Below are 24,393 nucleotides of genomic sequence, written 5' to 3' on the forward strand. Positions count from 1 at the left end.
TATTAAAGATAAAATAGCCCTGCCAGAAAAACTCAGTGAAGAATGTTCAGGTTGGAAGCAATGTAGGTCTTATGATATAGAATTCATGTGAAAACAGGAAACGGAATTGCTGAAATTTATTGCTCCTTTATCATTGAAGAACATTTTTGAGGGTGGGAATTCAGTAACTGAAATTGCCAATTAACAGAACATTTTAGAAATGAATAACTATGCCGTTTAGTTCTTATGTGGCTGAATGTGTGTCAGCAGTCCAGTCATTATTCTAGTATTTGCCAATTATTTTTGTCCATTATCAGAAAATAAATTTATTACATACTTGTTGGGTAATACTATGTGATGATCTTTGTAGATGAAAGTATCAGGTTTTTTTCCTCTGTATAGTGTTCTCCATTATGAAAAAAAAGTGGTGGTTTTTTTTAACACACTGATATATGTTTAGCAGTTTAGTTTAAGGCAAGAATATAAAATCATAGAATGGTTTGGGTTGGAAAGGACCTTAAGATCATCCAGTTCCAACCCCCTGTCATGGGCAGGGACATCTTCCACTAGAGCAGGTTGCTCCAAGCCCCTGTGTCCAACCTGGCCTTGAACACTGCCAGGGATGGGGCAGCCACAGCTTCTCTGGGCACCCTGTGCCAGCGCCTCAGCACCCTCACAGGGAAGAACTTCTTCCTTAGATCTAACCTGAACTTCCCCTGTTTCAGTTTGAACCCATCACCCCTTGTCCTGTCACTACAATCCCTGACGAAGAGTCCCTCTCCAGCATCCTTGTAGCCCCCTTCAGACACTGGAAGCTGCTCTGAGGTCTCCACGCAGCTTCTCTTCTCCAGGCTGAACAGCCCCAATGTTCTCAGCCTGTCTTCATACGGGAGGTGCTCCAGCCCCTGATCATCCTCATGGCCTCCTCTGGACTTGCTCCAACAGCTCCATGTCCTTCTTATGTTGAGCACACCAGCACTGCACATAGTGCTGCATTTTTGCTTTCAGGCCTATTTTTTTTTTTTTTTTTTTTTTTTAATCAATGTTTGGACAATACCTGCACTATTTGTCTATGATATTACTGATATTTTGATTTATTTTGTATATTATTGGGATGTGTCAGATCATTAAAATCCACTGATATCTATTTATCTTCTTTAAATTACAGTTTCCTATATTGATACAACAGCTGCGTGCAGCTGCCAACTGGGATATGTAAGTAACTTCATTTTAAATTAATTTGTTCAAATAAGGAATTGTGACTGAATTTTATTAGAGATATTCTTTAACAGGGTATTTAAGTGCTTGAGCCTGTCAGACTGTTGTGGTACCTGACTCGCAGTGCGATGATAAATAGTAGAACACTGAATATTTTCAGCATTAAATTCATATATTCCAAAGATTCTAGAAAATCTCTAAAAATTTCTCTAGAAGTTATATAATTTAGTGTATGAAATACTGTTACTGAAAATCACTGACAAAACCAACCTGTACCATAATAGTGGTAAAATAAATACAGCTTTTTCAACTGCTTGTCAGAACTATTCCAATGCGATAGTGCCCTCTGCTGTTTGTTTCATAAATGTTGATTTTTATTCCAGTTTTGTCTTTAATGAAAAATTTAAAACTGATTTGCTGATACAGATCTAATTTCAGTTTTGTCAGCTATACTGAAAGGTTTAAAACGATCTATAGGGGTTTTCTCTGTTACAAGAAAACTGAACATGAGCTTGGCTGATTAGTGAGACCATAACAAACTAAAGAATCTTTATTCTTCAGAGTTTAAGGAAATAAATGTCTTTATGCATGCATTCATTGCTGAATTGAACTGAAATACTGAAATAACACTGGCACAGGGTGCCCAGAGAAGCTGTGGCTGCCCCATCCCTGGCAGTGTTCAAGGCCAGGTTGGACACAGGGGCTTGGAGCAACCTGCTCTAGTGTGAGGTGTCCCTGCCCATGGCAGAGGGTTGGAACTAGTTAAGGTCTCTTCCAACCCAAAGCGTTCTATGATTCTATAAGAGGAAGATATGAGCTGTAAATAGCAATTCAAGTATTTTGTGCCCTTAGCAATCTGTGTAAAATATAAACAAGACAATTGTTTTTGTGGTATTTTTGAAATAGTTATTATGTATCTACTTTATTTGATACGAACCTACTTTATTTGATATGCAGACGTGTCAAGGTTGCTCGACTGATTGGTTTACTGGCATTACACACATCTGAACTTGGTGAAAATGTACCTGTTTCTGAGGTAACTTTCCTTTATTTTCTTTGGGAGAGGGGCAGAGGGGGCAGTTTTGTTAATGCTTTTATTGTTTATGTCAGAAACTTTCACAGGTTTTTTCTGATCCCTGCTTTATTTTTTTCTTGTGTAAATGGGAATGTAATTAACTTGATGAATTAAATGTATAATCTTCTGAGTTTATTCTATGTAGTTGTGGTTCTGATCTTGGCAGAACTACCCACCAGTGGTAGAACTAGCCTTTTTCTGTCCTTTCCAGAAAATGAAGTAGTCACTGTCATACTTCTCATGCTTGTGTGTGTAACAAGAAGTGTTGACATATTTGGTTATCTGGAAATGTAATTATTATAATTGGTATAAAATAGTGTAATTGATTCTTAGAAATCCTTTTTTCCAAAAAGTAATTGAGATGGGACTCATTTGAGATTCCTCAGAGTTCTTGAAGAATGGATTTAATGAAGGGCAAATAATTTTCTTTGGAGAATGAAAATATTTGTAATCCCTTTCTTCATTTTGCATGCTCAGTAGTTGACTGAAGCAGAAGACTGATCAACGTGATCTTACTTTCCTTGTTTGCGTTTGACACATGCACACAAATTGTGTAAGCTTGACAGAATCTGCTATTTAATGACTGTTTAAAGAGCGAATATGACGTTATTTCTACTTTATGAGGTGAAGTCAGGATTCGAATGCCATGGGTGTTTGAATGTGAGAAATGACTGCTAAACACACACAGCAACTATGCCTCCATACAGAGCAGATCTGGTCATCTGGTGTGTCAGAACATGTAGTTATTGGTTAATAGCTGGCTTTTTTGGCAATGCAGCTAAGGAAGTTTTTGTTGTTCTAGGTCCTTGTGGTTTCTTCTTCATAATATTGAGAATTATTATAACTACCTTACTATGTTGCTTAGCATTTCAGTTCTGCAGTGAAATCTGAACTGAAAACATTATTGTTCTTACCTAGGCTTCTTTGTTTTCTAAATTTAGAAAGTGGGGAAAGAGTCCTTGTGGTTACAGTCATTGAAGTTTCGTCGAAGTCTTTCAGTATTGACAGTTGAGTGTCAGTTGAATTTCAGGTCACAATTCAAGTGCACGTGGCAGGTTTTTTCTGATACTTCTAGAAGTTTCAGTGAAAATAGTCAAAAGTAATTTTGAGATATCCATATAACTTCTAATAACTTAGTATAATATCAACCCATGAAGCAGGTTTGTAGTTCACTTGTTCAAAATTGGTTTGATAAATTAACTTAAGAAAATGAACGTCATTTTGTATCATTCCTAGAAGCTTGTTTCCATTTCATATCTTCAGAAAGCAAGATATCCTCAGCAGAAGTAGGAATTCACAGCAACAAAAGGTCATGGTTTTGGTTTTCTTGGGTTTGTTGTTACTGATATTGGATTCCTGTTTTGCTGGTCAATAGTATAGCTACCTGTAAGAAGGCCTGAGCTTGGTGAAAAACAACTTTGTCAGATATATTCTGGCATGAAAATGCTATAGTTCTGTGCAGTCTAGTAAATCAGAAAGGATTATTGATTTATTCATGTTGACTGTCTAATATTTTAAAACACTTTTAAACCACTTTATGTTTATTTAGGTGTTCAGCACTAATATATTCCCCAACAGTTTTCCTCGCTTCTCAGTTTCCATCGTAAAAGATACATATCGTAGTCTGCTTTGTTTATGTGAAAGCAGTAGTTTTACATTGAGCTGTAATATTTTGTTCAAAATATTTCAATTTAAGCTGAACATAAAAGTAGTTCACAAATAGAATTTAGTATTTTTAGAAATATGCATATACTTAAAAAGAAAACTCTGAGACCAGCGACATTGAAACTGAAGGACTAGAAATGAAAATCAATTTTCATTGTTACTTTCTGGCCCCATCTTATGTGAATTAATTTTAATTTTTCTATACATTGATTGGGAAAATAAGGGTTTATTTTTTTAAATTATCAGATCTGAGATTTAATACTGTGTGAAAGGCTGAGCTTGCTCTAACGGCGTTCATTCCAAGGTTTTTTCTCCTCCCAAAGTAATCTCTCTGAATTTTAAAGATATTTTAGAATGCTTACACAAAATTACAAAGAGGAAAATAATTACTCCTAATATTTTCATGTTTTCAGATTTATTTTGCATATGTAATCTAAAGTGAGGTGACAGTAGGCAGTAAACAACACTGGATAGTTCATTTATAGGAAAAGTAGAAAGGAGTCAGTTAGGAATTTCTGATCTAGAGAGCTGGGTTCCCCTCTGCTTTCCCCGGAGGAACTAGATGAACCTGTGAGTTTGTTGAGCCCACGTTCTTGTGGACTGTCAGTTTATGTTGTGTGATGCTTTAAATGCAAAATCCCCCACAAAACAAGCCTTTAACTCCGCATTATATGCTGTATTAAAATATAATGCTGTAATTTATCCTCATAGGAGCCAGCTGATGCTCCAGCTGAAGTTTCTTGGTGGCTACTGTGATTTAGGAAATCTCAAAACCAAGCTGTAACTGGTCAGAACAACACAATCTAAAACAACTCTCTCTGATCCAGGACTTGCAGACTAAAGATATATGAGTGTTCTGTCTACTGGTGGTTGTTTCTCTATTTTGTTTCCTCTTTCATTCCTAGTAGCTTCTAATACTGTTTGCTTTTTTGACCCCTGTTATACAGAGGTGATCTCTCTATAGAAGTATCTCCTATAGACCCAAATTTGTTCCCAAATGTGAAAAGTCAGTTCAGAGCTCATGAAGCTGTGATTCTGGTATTCTTTTTGCCCCCTATGTATACCATGCTATGTACACAAAGCTTTGTTTCCATTTTTTATCACTTGGTCACAAGCCTTTTGCAGATTTTTGTTACCTCATTATGGGCTTATCCAATTATTTGTGTTTTCTTTTGAATTTTTAAAGTACCACAGGACGTAATAGACTTGTACAGGAAGTCTTAAAACTTGGCTCTTCATTTCTACCCCCTACTCACTTTTACTCAGTTATACATTTATTTAAGGATAGTTCCTGTATCTTTGAGGTTGAATCTGTACCGTTAACTTTGCTTAAGTGATTGTTAAATAATTAGTTTGTTAAATAATTAGATTGTTAAATTAATAGTAGAAGAAGAAGTGGAAAAACTTTAGGAAAGAAGCCTCATCCTCATTTTACAGACTAAAGTAAACTTTCACATACTGTATGCCAAAAGCCTCTGTTATTTTTATATATATGTATGTGTGTGTATATATAATATATATAATATATATAATATATATAATATATATAATATATAATATATATAATATAATATTCTTTGATAAAAAGAATTAATATTTTTCCTATTTTTTAATCCTTTTTTTTGAAAGTTCTTATTCAGGGAATTGGTGAACAGCAGTTTGTTTTGAATGTAACCACCGGAGGTCACTAAACCACGAAAGTAAAATGCAAGTAAACTACTATTCCACAAACTAGCCCAACATTGAACTGTGGAACTGTGCACTATCTTTATTCTGCTGATGTATTCTAATATGTAGGTCATATTAGGAAAAAAAAAAATCATAAAAGATGAATATGTATATCTGTGAATTCACTTGCAGTTGATCTATTTCTAGTTATGTGGGTTTTTTTAGAAGAATATTGCATTGATTGATTAGAAAAAACGAGGCAGATCTTAGAATACAATAGGGAGTTTGATCTCTTCTATAATTGAAGATAAAGACATTCTATATGTAATTTCTTCTATCTTTGAATTCCATTGATTTGCCCTTTGCAAATCTGAATCATCATTTCATCTCATTTATTCCTAGTTACCTGAGGAAAACACCTAAACAAGTTTTAAAGCAACTGCATCATTATAGGTGTAGTTTAATGACCTGTGAACTCATATGTAGACTCTAGCTAGTCTGATGGTGTCTGCTTTGGTCTAGGCCTACAGTTTGTTGTCACTCAGATTCATGCACAATACCAATTTGAAGTCATGTTCTTAGCTTACCTCTGATAACTCCAGTTTCTAGATCTATCCACGTCTGCCTGTATTGTAAGGAGATTCAAATAAAAATGGTTTCATTTGGCCATTTATTCTCAACCTTTTAGTTTCAATGTTTTTTTATTGTAAAATATCTTTTTAAGTCTGCTCACACATGGTCATAATTTTTGTGTTTCCTCTAAGGGCACTTGCCTTGTTTTGCCCTGACACCTCTGTGTAAAAACCAACCAAACAAAACCCACCTCGATTAAAATCTGTAGGCAGCAGATGGAAGCTGCAGCAGAATATGTGCATGAGTACTTATATATGGGCACACATGCAGATGTCCACTGTTTTGTAAAGCAATTAAAACCTTAAAATTATCCTTCTGGATTAATCAGGATTGACACAATACTTTTGTAACAGTGAGAGGAAATTCCAGTTAAGTTTTTTGAGTGACTTTTAGTAAACTTTCAGCCTCTATGGTAAGTTTGTTCAGTTTATTTTCAGCAATCTGGTCCACTCAATATAACCTGTATACTTGCCTGGGGCATGTGGCAGGAATGCAAACAGATAAAAGATCAATATTTTGTAGTAATTTAGCCTCTGCTGGCAGAAAGTCATGGTGTGTTTGAGAAAAGTTCTTCTGAGTTAAGAAACAGAAAATGTAGATATAATTTAATGACAATGAATCTGTCAAGCATGACAATTCTAGATTGTTGGAGAAATATTAAGACCTTTTATCATAATTGAAGAAAGATACTTCCCCCTCACCGTTCCCCCTTCAAAAAGTTAATTTTATCAATCCAGTTAATTTAGCTTGCTTTTTTTAAAGTCTAAACCAAGTTGGTAGTAGAAAACAAAGAGATTTTCAGCTAGGGAACTGAAAACTTACATTACTGGTTGCAGGATTAAATCACTTTTTGCAGTTTTCTTAGATAAATTGCCTGATCAAAGCAAAAGCTGTACCCTTTTAAAAGACATTTAATTGCTTGTCACTGTTTACTCTATTTTCCTTGAGAGGTGAAATAGTACATTTTAGCATTAAAATGACATCAGTGGTGCTGCCAGTATATCTCTTTGCAATAATCTTCCATTTAGTTAATTCTTATGATAGTAAAAGTGCTGGGTTGGGTTTGGTTTGGTTTTTTTCCTACAAGTCTGTTATGTTTGAGATAATGAAGAGCTATGCCCTAGGATCCCTTTCTTCAGTGGATAACTATCTACATCTCTGGAAAGTGAAAAGCTATAACGCTATCTGGCAGACTTTTGTCTGTGTTTTCAATATTTCATTCAGGATTCTGAGCATTATTTATATCCTCCTAAATTGGTGTTATGAAACATGTTGGAATTGGGTGATCTTAAGGTCTTTTCCAACCCTAATCATTCTATGTCAGTGTTCTCCTTCAGCTTCTTGCATCATAAATACAATAGTGACCTAGACTATTAGGCTCCAGAGAGAAGCTTGTTAAGGGAGAATGAAGGGTAACATGTAAGGGGAAAATGCAGACCCTCAATTCACATCCATGTAAAGATTTTTAGGAAATCAATGAGCATACAGATGCTCTCTTGGAGTTAAGAGAAAAAACAGCTTCCCATCAAATGTTATGATATTTAATTCCCACTCCACACTACTTCTGGGAGCTTTTTGGCAAAGATGGAAGTGAACACATTGAGTTGGGTCAAGTTCTTTTTTTTTATGTTTATTAAATGTGTTGTTTGTAGTTGGGGGAATGAATTTACCTTTAATATTACTAGTTATACTATTATAACTTATTATAACTCTTCTATTTATACTGTTACAACTTTTTATATTCATTATTTCCAAAGTAAACTTACTTGTATGAAGCAAGTAGAACAGTAAAATCAACTTTCATTTTGGAGTGAAATAATGGAGGGGGGAAGTTACCTTCATTCTTCTGTATGTGTGCTTGAAACTGATGTGCAACTTGGGTATAAGATTGCCATATTTAAGTCAATAATGTATAGAATAACACATCCTACATCAGAGAACACTTTAAAAGGTTTCTTCATAATTGGTTATATTGATTGGAAGTGCTTCGTGTCTCACCAGCCAGCTTGTCGGACTGTTTTCAGTATACATGCTTTCCTGTAAGCACAGATTTCTATTGATTGTAGCCATTAGACATCTTTGCCCATCTCTATTGTAATATTTGTGCAACACAAGCTGTGAGATTTCTGTTTGAAGTATAGTGTGACTTCGTTTTCTGGACCTGTGGCACTTCCCACTGCATTTCTTTTTAAAGTGGGAAATATTTCTTTTTTCAATTGCTCTACTTATAGGCTTTTCATTTTTGTAGCATTGCATAGTTATTTGCTCTGTCACAGTTATCTACTGCTAAAGAAACATAATTATGTCACAAAAATACTGTTAAATAATGACTTCTTTAACACAACTAGTATTTGAAGCTTAAGATCTCAGTATTTTACCTGTTAGAAAAAACCAATTATCATATAGAATTTAAAATGCAGATGTTTAAACTCTATTGTATGACATAGTGTAATTCCTCTTTTTTTCTTCCATTCTGTGCATGCTAATGTAAATGTACAGCAAGGAATACAGTTTTAATTCCTACTTAATTAAAATTTGTAGCTAAAAGTAATATCTTTTCCACTATAAAATAATCACTTTCTAAATTACTATTAGACTTTTTATACTTAATTTCTGTGGTAGTCAAATAAGCTGCCATGTTTTAAGCTGAGTAATCCTCTGTCCTAGATTATTCCCAGGTGTTTTTTACAGATGAGTGACTTCCCTTGAAGGGAGTTTTACATGCATGACAATTGTAGCATCAATAATTTCTTTTAATGGGATAATGTTAATGGGAATTATGTCTAGTGAGGACTAAATTTGCTCCAAAAATCTGAGATATGTCATCTTTTATGTTCCATTTCAGAACTGGAAACATGCAAAGAAATTTCTACTATGAAATTTCTATCTACTAAGAAACAGAACGTGACCTAATAGTACTTAGTGTTAAAAAAGATAAGCATAAATGTCAGGCTAATAAATAATGCTTATAGTGTCAACATTGAGTTATGTTCTTCCTTCAATTCAGCTGCATAGAAAACTCATATAAACAATTACATATGTTTTATCTTTTCTATCTCTAAGTCTACTAATTTCGTGTTCGCCTGGGAGCAGAGGTTGTTCTTAAGCAGAAGTATAAGAGGAGAAAGTAATACTTCATGGATTAATTTGTGCAAACCATCCTTTCCTAGGGCTGCAAAGAATTGAACCTAGAAGCTACTTTGATTTGGAAGGCAGCTGGAGGATTCCTGAATAGGATGTGCCTTTTTGGTTTGATCCTAGGGTGATAAGCAGTTTCAGGTTAACTTACTTCCATAAGAATATGGTGATCATGTGAAGTGTGCCACATATCTGACAGCTCCCTCTATTATGTATGTACTGTGCAGTGGGAAGCTTTGTTTTTCTGATTGTTGTACTGTGTGGGCTTTTGCTGAACTAATTTCAGTTTGTCCCTCCTCTGGCATCCTTTCCTGAGCATTTAGAATATACCTGTGTCCTGTTCTATACGTGCATAGAATAATTTTGTCTCTATTGGTTGTAATTGAGAATCTAGACTGAAAATACTCTATGATTTCTGAGAGTGTTTTGGCTTTGTTCATACACAGATAGAGCAAGATGAATTGAATATTAATTTTATTTTTTTTTTCCCGAAATTAAAGCAAGAAAAAGGCAAGACAAAATCAAATCCAGTACAGGAAATTTAAGGTACATTGCTTTTTATTATTTTCACAAAACTAAGGGTGGTTACCTTGCAGCATTAAAAATAGAAAGAGTCAGCCTGACAGTGGTACTAAATGAATGTGATGTTAACAAATAAACTGTGAGCCAGTTACCTTTGGGAATACACCCTTAGCTTTCTTGGTAAAGCCTGTACTGAGAGCACTGAGAACTGTTTCACGCAGGGGAAGAAAGTCCAAATATTCTAAAGCCAAGGAGCACTTACTGCCTGTAGTTCCCTCTTTCTAGTTAAAATTAGGTAGCTAAATCCATATGCGGAAAATGCAGTAGGGTTGCTTGAGCAATCCTTGCTTTTGCAGCTAACAAGTAGATCTGTCAGTTAACTCAGGAATTGGCTTGCAGCTGGCTGACTTAAACTTCATTTCGTAAAGGCTGCCATTTTTCATATTGACCTCTTCGTTGTTTCTTTCACAGAGTTTAAACACAAATCCTTGGTGTAGGAGGGTGTCTTCTGGTACCTAATAGAGTAATCTCTGAACTTTTTCTGTGTGTAGTACATTCAAAATGTTTTCATATATGTACTCTGTTTAAAAAGAAAAGAGTTTGTACCACAGCCTTTCCGTCAGTTTTAGGTTGCTTCTAGAGGTTTCAAAAAAAACCTACAACCCAATAAATATTTTTTTTTTTTAAATTTTTTTTTTTTTTCTTGCTTAGTTTGGTAGAAATTTGATAGAAGGTTTCAAATGATTTCAGGGAAGGAGACAAAGCTAAAATAATAGTCTCAAATGCTTCTTTTTTCTTGTTTTATGCTACCCCAGTTTTCATAAAGCCAACGCATCGAAGTAAGAATATAGAATTTGACGGTTGTGCATCCCAGAACAGAAAGAGATGAATTTGTCATATGTTACAGATTTAAATTAGAGGCGTTATTTCACTAGCATTTTTTGACATCGTGGATAGACTTTGGTTTTTGCTTGTAGCATCAGTTTTTGTTATTTTCACTGGCTAAATTTTGTAGATGTAAAAAGAAAATTAGGATAAACGTTAAAATGAGTAGTTTGAAAATAGTATGTTTCTCTCATTTCTTAGATTGGCAAAAGTTTCCTCTTAGTTTCAAATAGCTTTTCTAGCTAATTAAAACATTTTTAATATATTAAAGAAGAGGTATGCTACAGGGCAAAGAATTTTGTCTTAGGATAGCTCCAGCAGATCTTTTGAGTTTATGATGTCTATGACGAACCTGTTCACAGTGTGTGATTTCCCTCCTTTCCGTTTCTTTCTGGTTTACTGTACAGCTGACATCTGCTACTTTATAAATAAATGGACGTGTCGTATCATAGAATCATATAATCATGGAATGGTTTGTGTTGGAAAGGACCTTAAAGCTCATCCAGTTCCAACCCCCTGCCATGGGCAGGGACACCTCACATTAGACCAGGGTGCCCAAGGCTCTGTCCCACCTGGCCTTGAACACTGCCAGGGATGGGGCAGCCACAGCTTGTCTGGGCACCCTGTGCCTGCGCCTCAGCACCCTCACAGGGAAGAACTTCTGCCTTATATCTAACCTGAACTTCCTCTGTTTCAGTTTGAACCCATCACCCCTTGTCCTATCACTACAGTCCCTGATGAAGAGTCCCTCTCCAGCAGCCTTGTAGCCCCCTTCAGATACTGGAATATACTGGAGATACACTTGGGGTGTGAAATGCTAGGTGAACTAGGTGGAATATTGTCTATATAGTTAAAATAACCTAGCAAGAACAATTTTTTATTTCTGTGGAAAAAGTGAAATGTTTACTTTTCTTGCACTGTTACAGTGACAGCAGAACCATCAGGTACATATAGAAAATGAATCACGAAGTTGGCAATTTTGCTGCGAGCAAGAGAGACCACACTGAAAAATTTTTCATGCCTAAGCTTCTTGACATGAAACACATGACTCTTTCTATTAATTCTGGAAAATACATGTCTCTCTGAGGGTTTAAATAGTTCCTGGCATCATTTTGATGCCGTTTGTGTGATGACTGCGAAGTCGTGTCATATAATATTGCAACTGTGTTGTGTTGCTTTTAGTTCTTTTTTTTGTTAACATAGCCAAGAATTTGTTTTTAATGTATTTTTGACACTTCAAATTTCTTTTGAGCCAACCAACTTTGGGTCTGTGTAAGTTGTTGTACAGTTTGCTCATTGAAGTGTTTAGCTCTTGCAGCTAAGCATGTGCCTTGAAGGATGACCCTAAAAGGGCGCCATTTTCCCATCTTTGGTCTTGCACTTGCAAATGAATCAAATCCCAGACTAGTGACAGGAATAAAAAAATCCAGCCTTTTCCTATGAAGCACATTCTCACTTGACTGGCACAATTAAGCTACAACATGTTTTTGTGATAGAAATTGCACACTGGTGGTCACTCAAAAGCCTCGTTTCCTGCTGCCTTCTGACAGTGTCTTCTAAAAGACACTCAAACCAGGCTTAGTGTTAGGCAAGAGCAGTTGTATATTGGTTGTAGCCCTAGCTTTTCATCTGAATACCAGCCCTTTCAGCTACCATCTGGGAAATAAAGGGATTTTAGTCTGAAACACATTTTAAAAAGAATTCTGTAGAGAAGAAGGGAATTTCTAGCCAGATCTGTTTGTGGTTTGCATCTTCACGGAACAGAATGAAGGAATTTGCAAGAATCAGTTAAAGGGAACTAATTTCAAAGAATATTTATGGAAAATCCTCAGAGCCTATAGAACTTCTTAAAATATGAGAAATTCTGTGTAGAATTACTCTATCTAAAGTATCCTGCATGGATATTTTCTTCATGGACATTGGTCTTCAAGAGTGTCATCAGCATGGCTTCTAAATCAAGTGGATACCAGGTGACTGCCTGGAAGTAGATGATGACTTAGAGTAACTTCACATAGAGTTATAAAAAGAATAAAAATCCAGGAACGTGATACTTAGAAAAGGCAAGGATGCATGGTAGAAACCTGCATGTAATGATGATAGTTACATGTAGGGAAACAAAAGGGAAGAGGAAAAAAAAAAAAGAACAACAAGGCCTCTTCTTTGAATGCTCCTGCCAAATATTATCCTGTGAAGACTGGTGTCCTGGGTTCAGCTGGAACCACGACAACTGATTTCTACTTCCAGTTTACATCTTTAGATGTAAACCAGCTTCAGCTGATTGCCACTGATCTCAGTTTTGAAGGCAGAAATCTTTCTAATTGAGGGACTCTTTGTTTTCTGTATTCCTGAGCAATCTTTTTCTTTCCTACCCTTGGCAAAAACAAAACCAGGATATCTCTCCTGTTTGAAGGAAATGTTTTTACCTGGTCCTGCCTGCCATTAAAAGGCTTCAAACTTAAGGGCTGGGGTGCAAATCAGATACAATCACGAATATCTGCAGCTAAGGTCATGTAATAATCTGTCACAACAGACTAGGAGAAGAAAAACTTTTTTTTATTATGCATAAAACAGAAAAACTCCAATCCAACAAACAAACCAACCCCAAAGCTTGTAGACTGTTCTTTTAGTTGCATTTTGATTTGTTAGCAAATATGACAGATTCATAAGTTAATTGCTACTATTCGTGTCTGATTGTAAATCCTTTGGGATCTTGAGTTGATTCCAAAGCAAATTGTTGGAGCCTCCCTTGGAGTTCATGACATCTAGTTGGCCACTTGTCTGCTAAGACCTCTTCCTACAGCAGTTCCATAAAAGTTGAAAACATGAAGAGTTTTCCTGATGAACCAATTTTGTGTTGTATTCCATGTGGAAAAGTGTCACACATCCATCTCCTCTAGAACTCCTCTAGGAAGCAATATAAATTATGTATCTGCATAAATTGTGCAATATGTGTTGCACTTGCTTGTCGTTTTTCTACATTCTGGTAGCATTAGTACCACGTCCATAGTCCATTGGTCAGACTTCCCTTCAGTCCTCCTCATTCCATGACCCAATTTATTGTACTGAACACTAAATCTGCAAGACTTGATTGCTTCACTGATTCGGATCATTTCTTTTTGTATCTGCATGCCATAGAACAGTTTGGCATAAGTATCTGTTTCCATCTTGCTGCCCAACTCTTCTGTCAAGCCGCTTGTTTATTGCAGGATATTTAACCAGCTTTCACTGAGGTACGATGAATCACAGGTACATGTGGATCCAACTCCTGATTAAGTACAGTTATCCCTTGTAGTGTTTTAACTATTCGTATCCTACTGAGAAGGGAGGTAGGCAACATGCTTTAGATGTTTAGAGAAGGCTGCTCACCTGATTCTTTTTTTTTCATGCACCATTTTGAAGATGAGTACTTGGTATAAATATTAGTGTAGTTTCTTCTCTGGATAGTGGCAATATAACCATGGTGTACTTTCTTAGCCTGGTGGGTGCTTTCCTCCCAGGAAAGTGAGATTGCTTTGGCATTTACTTGCCTGTGGTACGTGATGTGTGTGTACTCACAAGAAAATGAACTGAAAAGTAATTTCCATTATGCTTGAGGCATAGACAGTTTTTATCACTGTAAAGGTTTGTAGAGTTACAAATAGGCTTTAATTTCCACTGATGCTTGCTGACAGTCATAGTAATAGATCAAAGATGGAGTAATACTGCAAATCTATACATTGCTGCTTTACATCTTAAGGTATTAAATGTTTTCTCTTTTCAAACATGCTGTAGTTTTCACTAACGGACTCCTAAAACTGCAGGGAAACGTCTAGATATAGCTTGAAATGGGTTGAGAATCTGCTACAAATAATGTATCAGCTCTGCACACCATTGTTGTAAATGAAGGTAATGACTATTCGGATGTGAATCTTTCTTCTTTCTTTTCCTGTTAGAACTATAGTGTATCCATCCAGTTTGACAGCTAGTGTAAAATGTGTAGGCAACTTATTAAATTTAAGCTGTTTTTACCAGACAGTATGGGACTTTCTGTTCATTGCTATTTACTTCTCTGACAGGAAAAATGTAGGGAAGTTGAAAAGGAAAAACAAGTACATAGGTCAGAAGGAGACTTTATTTCTCAGACTAATTAAAATGAAGGAGATTTTTCTGTTGTGTGTTTTTCCAAGTGATGTACTTTCTTTACCTAAAATTTCTACCACCCTTTAATGTTGAATCAAAGTCTTTGGGCAGACTTTTTTTCATGTCTTAAACTTTTCCTTATGAAAGCATGAAAGAATATTTTAAATCTTGTGCAAATCACTATTGTGAAGATTAGAAGTAATCTGTGCACATAATGGAGGAGGAAGCAGCTTGCCTTCCTCCTTTCAGGACGTTTAAAAGTGTTCTTAAAATTCTATATTCATAAATAATATATAGTACATTAAATGTCGTTTATAAAAATATTTGTGTATCTATATAATCATGCGTATAATATAGATGATCACAATCTACTATAATATAGAATTACAGCTTCCTGTTTCATAGCTTCTGTTGCAGGGGACACTTGAAGATCTTCTTAAGTTTGGTTAGTGGCACATTCTGCCTGTTCAGTATGTGGTGTATTCCGCGAGCTCCCGTGCCATGCACTAGGATAATATCTGATTACTTCAGTGTGTTAGATAGTGGTAGATATAGACTTGTACTTGAGTGACCATAAGCATTTAAGAATAGTGAGTATCCTCCATAAATGACTGGTAATTATTTAATGTGCAATGCCTTCTGCCATAATACCCCCCTACAGTTCTATTAGTCTTTGGATTCTGATAATTCAGTTATGCTTTTCTTGTTATGAATCTACTTACAGTTAATAAAATTAACTGTATTTTAATGGACAAATTTATCACAATATATGAAGATAATCAGTATAAAAATTGATGCAACTTACTTTGCTTCTCTGTAACAAAGATTTAACAATTTTACTGCAAGTCAGTCACTGATCTTATGGCTCAGATTTCTTCAGACAGATCTCTCTTGTTTAATAAGCCAACATTAAACCAGCTTTGTTTTTTAAATGACGGTTTGAATTTATTGCAGTGCTAACTAGCTTTCTGGCAGGTTTTGTTAGTGCAGAGGTGTCATGGTTTAAAGCAGCAGGCTCGCTTCCCCACCTGCCCAAGTATGATGGGGGAAAAAATGGAGAAAAAAACTCCAGTAAAATTCATGGGTTGGGATAATGACAATTTAATAGGACAGAATAGGAAGGGAAAATGATGATGATAAAACAATTGGAGTATACAAAACAAGTGATGCACAATGCAGTTACTCACCACTCGCCAACCAATGCCTAGCCAGTTCCGGATGCTGGCCAACTTTCCCACTGGTTCATATGCTGAGTGTGACACCATATGGTATGGAATAGCCCTTTGGCCAGTTGGGGCCAGCTGTCCTGGTTGTGTCCCTCCCAGTTTCTTGTGCTTCCCAGAGTACTTGCTGGTAGGATGGTGTGGGAAACTGAGAAGTCCTTGACATAATGTAAACACTGCTTAGCAACAACTAAAACATTGGTGTTTTATCAACATTATTCTTATCCTAAATCCAAAACACAGCACTGTACCAGATACTAGGAAGAAAATTTAGTCCAGCTGAAAGATTAGACATTAGGAAGCTCTTCCCTGTGATGGTGTTGAGGTGCTGGCACAGGGTGCCCAGAGAAGCTGTGGCTGCCCCATCCCTGGCAGTGTTCAAGGCCGGGTTGGACACATGGGCTTGGAGCAACCTGCTCTAGTGTGAGGTGTCCCTGCCCATGGCAGGGGGTTGGAACTGGATGATCTTAAGGTCCTTTCCAACCCAAACCTTTCTGTGATTCTATGAAATACTTTCTTAGTTTGAATTTTGTTAACTCAGTTTTACCACTTTTTCATTCAAATATGAGAAAAGAGTAGAAATTGGAATATCAGGAGAATGATTTCCTCCTAAAATCCTCCAGAGGTCCTAAAATTTTGAAGGAGAGTTAGAAATAGTAATTTCTGTTCACCAGTATCAAATATTGTCTTTGATTTTGTTTTCATTAATTTAAAATCTCAAATTCTTAATTATAAGGAACAACTAAAAAAACACAGAGGATGGATAATCTACCCAGTATATTGAAATATTTCAATTGAGTAGTAAGGCAGCCAAACAGAACTTAGTTCAAATGAGTAAAGAAATAGTTCACTAAATACAAAGTTTCATTCACGATTTTATTTAACAGAACATAGAATTTTAGGACTGCATACATAGATATATGACATTCCAAAGTCTTTGCCCTCTGGCCAGTCCATGATGACTTCTAGAATTCCTGGAGAGAAAATACTAGGCCATATAGACCACTTCTACAATTTTATGTGATATCTGTAATATGTGGTGTGTCCAGGAGAGAGGTGCCATTTATAATAGACATGCATGTAGAGCATAAGTTCTATTTTAGTTTCACCAGAAGAAATTCAGTTCATGCCCTCCCTGCAGCTGTACAGTGAAAGAGGAAATTTGGCGATTGGCATCAAAAGCTGACTCTGTGGTAGCAACATGTGTACGGTGGATCTCACTGCTAATTATGTAAGGATTTATATTTTAATTAATTCAAAAGCAATTACACAACTATGCAATACAAAAATCTCTAAAATACGATAAGCCTGAAGATGGCAGCTGTGATTTGGGGAATCCTGAACAACAAATTTCTGGGAACAGACAGAATATTGTAGGAGTATATTATGCAGTCTTTTCCATCTTTTTATACTCTTTATTTACTATATGTTATTTGTAACTCCTTGGTCTTGCTCCATTTTATGGCAAAACTGGTCTTCAGAAGGATTAACCAATTTATTAACCATGCTTTAGGAAAATAAATATTACAGGTGCAAAACAAGAGAAGTATTGATATCAAATTGGGGGTTTCTGCTGGTTGAGATATGTCATTAAAGCTGATAATTTTGAACAGCTTGCCTTGATTCTCTATAGCAGATGTTCAGTTTGATTTGTATTTTCTTCATCAGATTCTGCCTGCAAAGAAACAAGCAATTGTAACTTAGGAATCATGATTTAATGTCCCTAGCTAGTCTGCTGGGACTATAGTCTGCAGCTCGTGTTAACCACACAGCCCATTGGTTTTGTACAGTCTAAATACAACTTCATGGTGTGTTCACGTTCGGTCTGAAGAGTCAGAGTTTAGAGGTGTTAACTGAATGTGGATAATGTCTTTTAATGCCACAGTGCAGTGGTACTTCTAGTGGTATTGATTCCACAGTGAATGTAGTTCTCAAAGTATGTATTTCATCACAAAAGCAAGAGTAATTTTGTATAGCTATGGAAAGCAAATCTAGTAAAGGAAAAAATGCTGTCGTGATGTGTTCACCATTTAGTGCAGGACTGCACTTGAACTAACTTGACCACTTCTTTCTCAAGCTGACATATTAGAAGCTTTAAAACGTACTGATACATTTGTCGCTTAAATATCAAAGTGAAGCTCTCACTGGAATTGTAGGCTATTTAAAGTTCCTAAATAAGATCCAAAGAATTGTTCTGAAGCAGTTAAAGAAAACAGTTAATGAGCATAGCATTTCATGGAAAAAGAAAAGGGGGAAAAGGTCAAAGTTTGTTTAGTAGATCTTTTTGCTTTGATTTGAAGACTACCTTTCCAGTTTATATGTTATAGAAAGATTGGAGTAATGAATCTGTTACTGTCAGAAGGTGAAGGAAGGCAAGTTGAGGATAACTCTTTAGTGCTCTGAGGAGGAGAAAGTATTGTGCCACCAAATATATCTAAACTATGAATAATAATAAAGTACCTTTATTATTAAAAGAACCTTTCAGTTCCTTTTATGCTTTTTGTGAATGTCTGTGATGGGTTTGTCACAGAATATTTTGCAAAGTCTGCTAAAACAAGACTAATTTTAACAGATTATTTTCTTTGAGCTTTTGAGACCTTTGTGTCAATGTTTTGCCTCTTTCTATATAGATGCTAATGACAGTAACGTTGGAGACTGCAGAAATATTATGACTTGGATAAATATGAATTTCCTATTGGCAAAAGATTGAGGAGACAAGATTGTTTTTAATAAGCAAGTGATTTAATGCATCCATGAACTTGTCACTGGAAAAAATTCAACTTCGTAATAAAACAGTTCTGAATCCAGCAACATCATTTACAAGTAGTTTTCTGGTAAAGATCTCTAGAAGATGATGTCTTGCAATAAATCTGAAGTGATTTATAAGATGCTGATAATCATTGAGGCTGTTTCTTATATCAGGAAATTCTGATGTTCTGAACTGCAAGTCAGGGATTATAATGAATTTATCTTCGGTTGTTTTTCAAGTTTATGTGTATTTTAACTGGTCTCCTCTCCCAGAAAACAACATTTTTGTCTCCTGCCTGGTGTACCTCTTGGTTTAAATACTTTCTAAATTATACTGGTTTGCTGTGTGTTTCTCCTTTGCACAGAAAAAAATACATTTCTACTGTTTTATTGGTGGATATCTAGCATACATGCATTCCATAAGGAATTTCATAATGTGTTACAGATTTTTATTGGGTTTATGCATAATGACAAATTTGCTATCTGCTTTGCAGTAATCAGCAGCCAATGTAGAATCATCATAGAATAGTTAGGGCTGGAAAGGACCTTAAGATCATCTAGTTACACCCCCCCTGTCATGGGCAGGGACACCTAACCCTGTAATATATGTTTTGGCATTTATATTTATGGTTTTATTCAGAATGGAGCTTAAGTTTAAAATAACAAATTTCTTTAGATTTCTGAAAAAACCCAAGAGTTACATTTTCTTTTTAGCTGCTTCTTTCTCAATGACTAGATGGGACTGTGTTTTGCTAGGCCTTTTGAGGTAGTGGGAAGAGAAGTATGTTTTGACAGTGGAGAGCCAGGACTATTTCAGATAACATTTGCCTTTGGCCAAACACTTCTCATGATTTGTGAGAAAAACACAGTGTTGCTGTAGTGGTTTGTGTGGGGTTGGTTGTTTTTGCTTGTTTTGGTGTTTAATTCTTTTGTAACTGTCTTTGTAACTTTGTGTGTCTTTTACTCTGAAAAACTTTTGTGTTATATCCTTCGGTTACCACACATCTCTTCAAAGGCGTATCCCATTAAATCTCTTTCAGAGGAAGGATTGTAGGTTGTTTTGCTCTCCCCTTTGGGAGTATGTACTGAAGTGGCTTTGGCCCACAGTTTTCTAGCAAGAGAAAATTCCTTGGGAGTTTTGTTGTGAGTTGTTCATATGGATGACAGTATCACCTTACTATCTAGATCAAACGCCAAACCTCATATACTTCCCGTAATCTCCTTCTGCGTTCCTGTTGTCCTTTCATCTGTTTCCTCAAGTTCAAGCTTCCCATTTACCAAGCTTTTCCTGCTCCTACCTTTGTAGCACACAAGCTACACTACTTCCTTAGTTACATCCAGAAAATGTGTGTGTATCTGTTTGCTTCTGCATCAGTCCTTTGTCTAGCTAGTAGCTACAGCACCAGAAGAAATTTGGGAAGTGAGATCTGCTGCTTTGCTACAATGCAGGTATATGAATGTGGTTCTATTTTGTCATCCATTGATTGGTCCTTTTGTTCCACTTCAGTAAAATGTGCAATGTGGCATTATGGTCAGCGATATGTCAGCAAGTCATGGCAAGGGATTGGAATTAGATAATCTTAAGGTCCTTTACAACCCAAACTATTCTATGATTCTATGATAATAACATATGCTACCTTTTCTGTGTCCTCATACTCAACCCGGGCTACAGTCTGTCTCCACAACTCCATTCCTGTCACATAATCTCCCATGCTTGATGTATGTGTGTGTTAAGAACACAAAGGAGTTAGAGAATACATAATGGCAAAAAAATTGCAGATTAACCACCACAATTTAACCAGATTTTATGAACTGCTTGACTTCTCCATGTCACCGAGTGAGGCGATTCCAGGTTTTAAATGTACTGTCTGAAATATTAGTCTCTACTGTACACTGAGCTATATGAGTATTTCAGCTGTGTGGAAAACCAGTTTTCTGAGCCATCTCTCATGGTTCATCTGAAAGGTTCTTTCTACTGCGAGTACTTTTTTTTGTTTAGGGAAAGCTTCTTAACTGAGGCAAATCTGTGAAGGTTGTGTTAGGGTGGTGGAACTCAGCTAAAGTGAATCAAGCAGTTTCTTGAGCATGCAATGGAGTTGATGCTCAAGAGAGTTTGACTTGGACCCTCCATTAAAGGAGAAAGAAGCCCACACTGGTGGGCCCATAATCAGCACTGAAAAATTCCTATCTTTTTGTTGGATTAATTTGAGAGCAGTCTGAAAGAGTGGCTATCAAGTTTTCCATTTAAACACTGTGCAAAGTCTGAGAATATCTCGGGAAACTGACTGCTCAAAGTAAGAACTGCTGCTGTTTGGACCCTATGTGTCTGTCTGGGTTTTAGTGCTGCTTGTTTGTATTCAAAAAGGACTGTAAACATTGAGTTCCCTGAGATGAGTGATACAAGTCTGTGCTCCATGTGCCTCTGTACAGAATCATAGAATCACAGCCTGGTTTGGGTTGGAAGAGACCTTAAAGCTCACTTAGTTCCAAGTCTCTGCCACGGGCAGGGACACCTTCCACTAGACCAGGTTGCTCCAAGCCCCGTCCAGCCTGGCCTTGAACACTGCCAGGGATGGATATCAACATTAGTATATATGCAGACAATACAATACTTGCTCAGCTGGGAAAAACACCAGAGAACTTTTCTTCAGCTCATTACCTCTTCCCTATTTAACCATATTAAAAGTAGTTTTAAACTAGAAGAGAACAATAAGAAATCTATTCCAGTGATCTAGTACCTATTTAATGAGTTAGATGGTCTTTGTTGTATACACCTTTCTGCTTCTTATCAGATGTTTGTAGCATCAACAATATCTAAGACCAATGACTTTGGGATAGCACTGTCACAGGGGCAGTCCTATTTTAAAACATTTTTAAACAAGTCCAGTTTTAGAAGGTCCATTATTCTCCACTGAAGCATAAAACAAACACATGAAATGTCCCAGTGATGCTGCTGATAATGCTCTTGCTGTTGAAAAGGAAATAGTTCATATGCAGAAGAATGAAATAAAATTCATGCTCCATTTGTTATACTTAGGGAGATTGTAATATGATGGTTTCTATTGCCTTGTTTCTGTATAACAGTGAAATATGCAAGAAGTATTATTATTTTCCTGAACTGCTGGGTTTTTCCTGTTTCTGTTGGCTAGGATTCTCTACAGCAATGCTTTCTCTGTTTAACTAAAAAAATAATAAATAGTGCAAGCTACATCACACCACATCTAAAGTCGTAACTAAAAAGTTGTCTGTTTCCAAGATTGAAAATGGAATAGTATGTCCAATATTCCTGCTAATTTCAAGTGCAGAAAAATAACTTCAGATCTCACTTACCGTATCATGCAGACTATTGGAAATCGCTGACTTCACTGACAGTATCTGTTTACAGAGCTTATTTGTTGTATCCTGTAAGTACTTTGAAACTATTAGAACTAAATCCCTCCCAAGAGTCAAAGGAACCTTAGGACATAGGGAAGTATGTGAAATCTGTATTAGCTGAACTGCCTTATTTTCCTACTCTTGCAAGGCGTGAATGTTTTGGAGCAGGGAGGATGTGCAGATCCATCTTCCTTAAAGAGACAACTGGCTTCTATAGTGCTATATGCTTGATATCTACTGGAGCCCATTTGGTTTGGGGGGAGCACACCCCAGCCAGCAGATAGAATGCTTTTCAGTTTAACATGTGGTAGCTAAATGGTCTTTGGTTTCTTGAATTAGTCCAGCATTAAAGATTAGGATGAAATCTGTTCCGTATGTGTATAGGAAAGTGATACCTTACTAGATCACCTGCACAAGATGAATGAGAATTTTCAACTTCTCTCCACTCCCTCAATATAAATACTATATACATGTATATATAAATATCTCTGCTTTTTAAAAAGAAACTCCTGAAGTACAGAAAACTGGTATGATCTGTCCAGTGAATTGCCAGTAAACTCAGAGATCAGGAGACAAAACTTTTAGAGTTTCTATCTTCTGATTAAGCCAGCATTGGAGTGTTTTTGTTGTTTTTTCTGTTTGTAACCTGATGTTTTAGATTTTACAGAAATATAGGAACAACAAGTAGACTGGCAGATCTACTTCTGTTGTCCTGAGGGAAAGGGCAGAACAGATAGCTTGGCAATTTGTCACCTAGGCTATTTCCTTATTGTATTTTTCTCCATGTTGCATGTATAATCTGCTTTGTAATTATTCTGTAATTTCCATGCTTACTAAATCCTTTGCAAATGACTCTTTATCATAAGTGTAGACTAAATCAGTAAGATGACATTTCAAATAAAGCTTGTTACCTTTAACAGTACATTTTGCTTGAGAAAAGATGTGTTGCTCTAAGATTATTTTTTTTTTTAATTGATTTTAGGCAATTATACTTTTAACTGAACTCATCAGAGAGAACTTCAGAAACAGCAAATTGAAACAATGCCTTCTACCAACACTTGGGGAGCTTCTTTACCTCATAGCCAGGGAGGTAAGACTGTCAGATGATCCTTACAAATTTAACAAGTGTGAACAAACATTTCCCATGCAAAAGTAGACAAAAAGAGCAAATTACTTTGCCATTTGTATTCTCAACAGTTTCTTGTCCTCGTATGGTCTGTGGTGCTTTGCCTCTTGTAAGAAACATATTAGTCCAATCGTAGACTTCATCTGAGATTAGTTAAATTGCATTCTTCAAGTATAGAGTATTAACTTTATAAACCCATTTAATAAATCACCATAATGGCTGCTGGCCTCCAAGGGGCAGATCTAAGGATTAGAACATCTTAGCTAGAGGCTTCGATTAAATAGAATTTATCAGCACAGCCTACAATATCAATAAATTAATATAATGAGTAGTCAATATTAGATCTTATCCTAGTATGTTGGCATTCACAACGCTGTGGAAAAGGAAATGGAGCAATCCTGACTAATTTTGAATGGAATTACAGTGATTCTTGACTAGAACTGATTTAAACCTTCAGTCTAGAAATAGTACATTCACATTAAATATAAACAGAGGTTATTTGTGTTAAAAAAATACTGTCAGTAGTAGGAATTGAAGACAAGAGCTCCTCTAAACCCTCACCTTTATTTTACCTATTTGAAGAGTAAAATACTTGCTTTTACTCATTAGAAACAAAAGTGACTTCAAACAGAAAAAGCCTAGCCCTAGCTTTTCTGAAGCCTTTGTAGTCACAGCATCATCTAATTGCTCTGAATGCTGTCATGTTAGTTAACAGTCTGTGAGGTCTCTTGATAAAGGAATTAAAGTACCAAATGGATCTGTATTTTGCCTTAGTGTAGTTCTGGATTTGTGGTGATCTTCCATGTCCTCATGCTCTCCCTCTTTTGCATGTTCCACAAAATGCAGTGGTTGCTTTGTTTTTTGTAGATTAGCAAGCATTGTCCTTGAGGAAGAACTTTAATGTCCCAAGTAATATTTCTATTCATTTAATACTCTTTGTGTTATTAGGATACAGACCCTAAAGTTTAATCAAAATTAACATGGGCTATGAGCAGCAAAAAATAGCAAAATTCCCCAGG

General features: G+C 36.1%; 1 protein-coding gene across 2 annotated transcripts in view; it reads left to right on the forward strand.

Moving 5' to 3' along the window:
• The window catches only part of ULK4 (unc-51 like kinase 4), a 225,741-nt gene that overhangs the window by 24,883 nt on the left and 176,465 nt on the right, over positions 1–24,393 (forward strand). For both annotated transcript variants that reach the window (XM_030512705.1, XM_030512714.1), the window contains exons 17-19: positions 1,148–1,194; positions 2,155–2,233; positions 23,231–23,338. In XM_030512705.1, the coding sequence (XP_030368565.1) occupies positions 1,148–1,194; positions 2,155–2,233; positions 23,231–23,338 (234 nt within the window). The remainder of the gene's footprint in view (positions 1–1,147; positions 1,195–2,154; positions 2,234–23,230; positions 23,339–24,393) is intronic.

The sequence above is a fragment of the Strigops habroptila genome, chromosome 1 (assembly GCF_004027225.2).
Source record: "Strigops habroptila isolate Jane chromosome 1, bStrHab1.2.pri, whole genome shotgun sequence".
Taxonomy (NCBI): Eukaryota; Metazoa; Chordata; class Aves; order Psittaciformes; family Psittacidae; genus Strigops; species Strigops habroptila.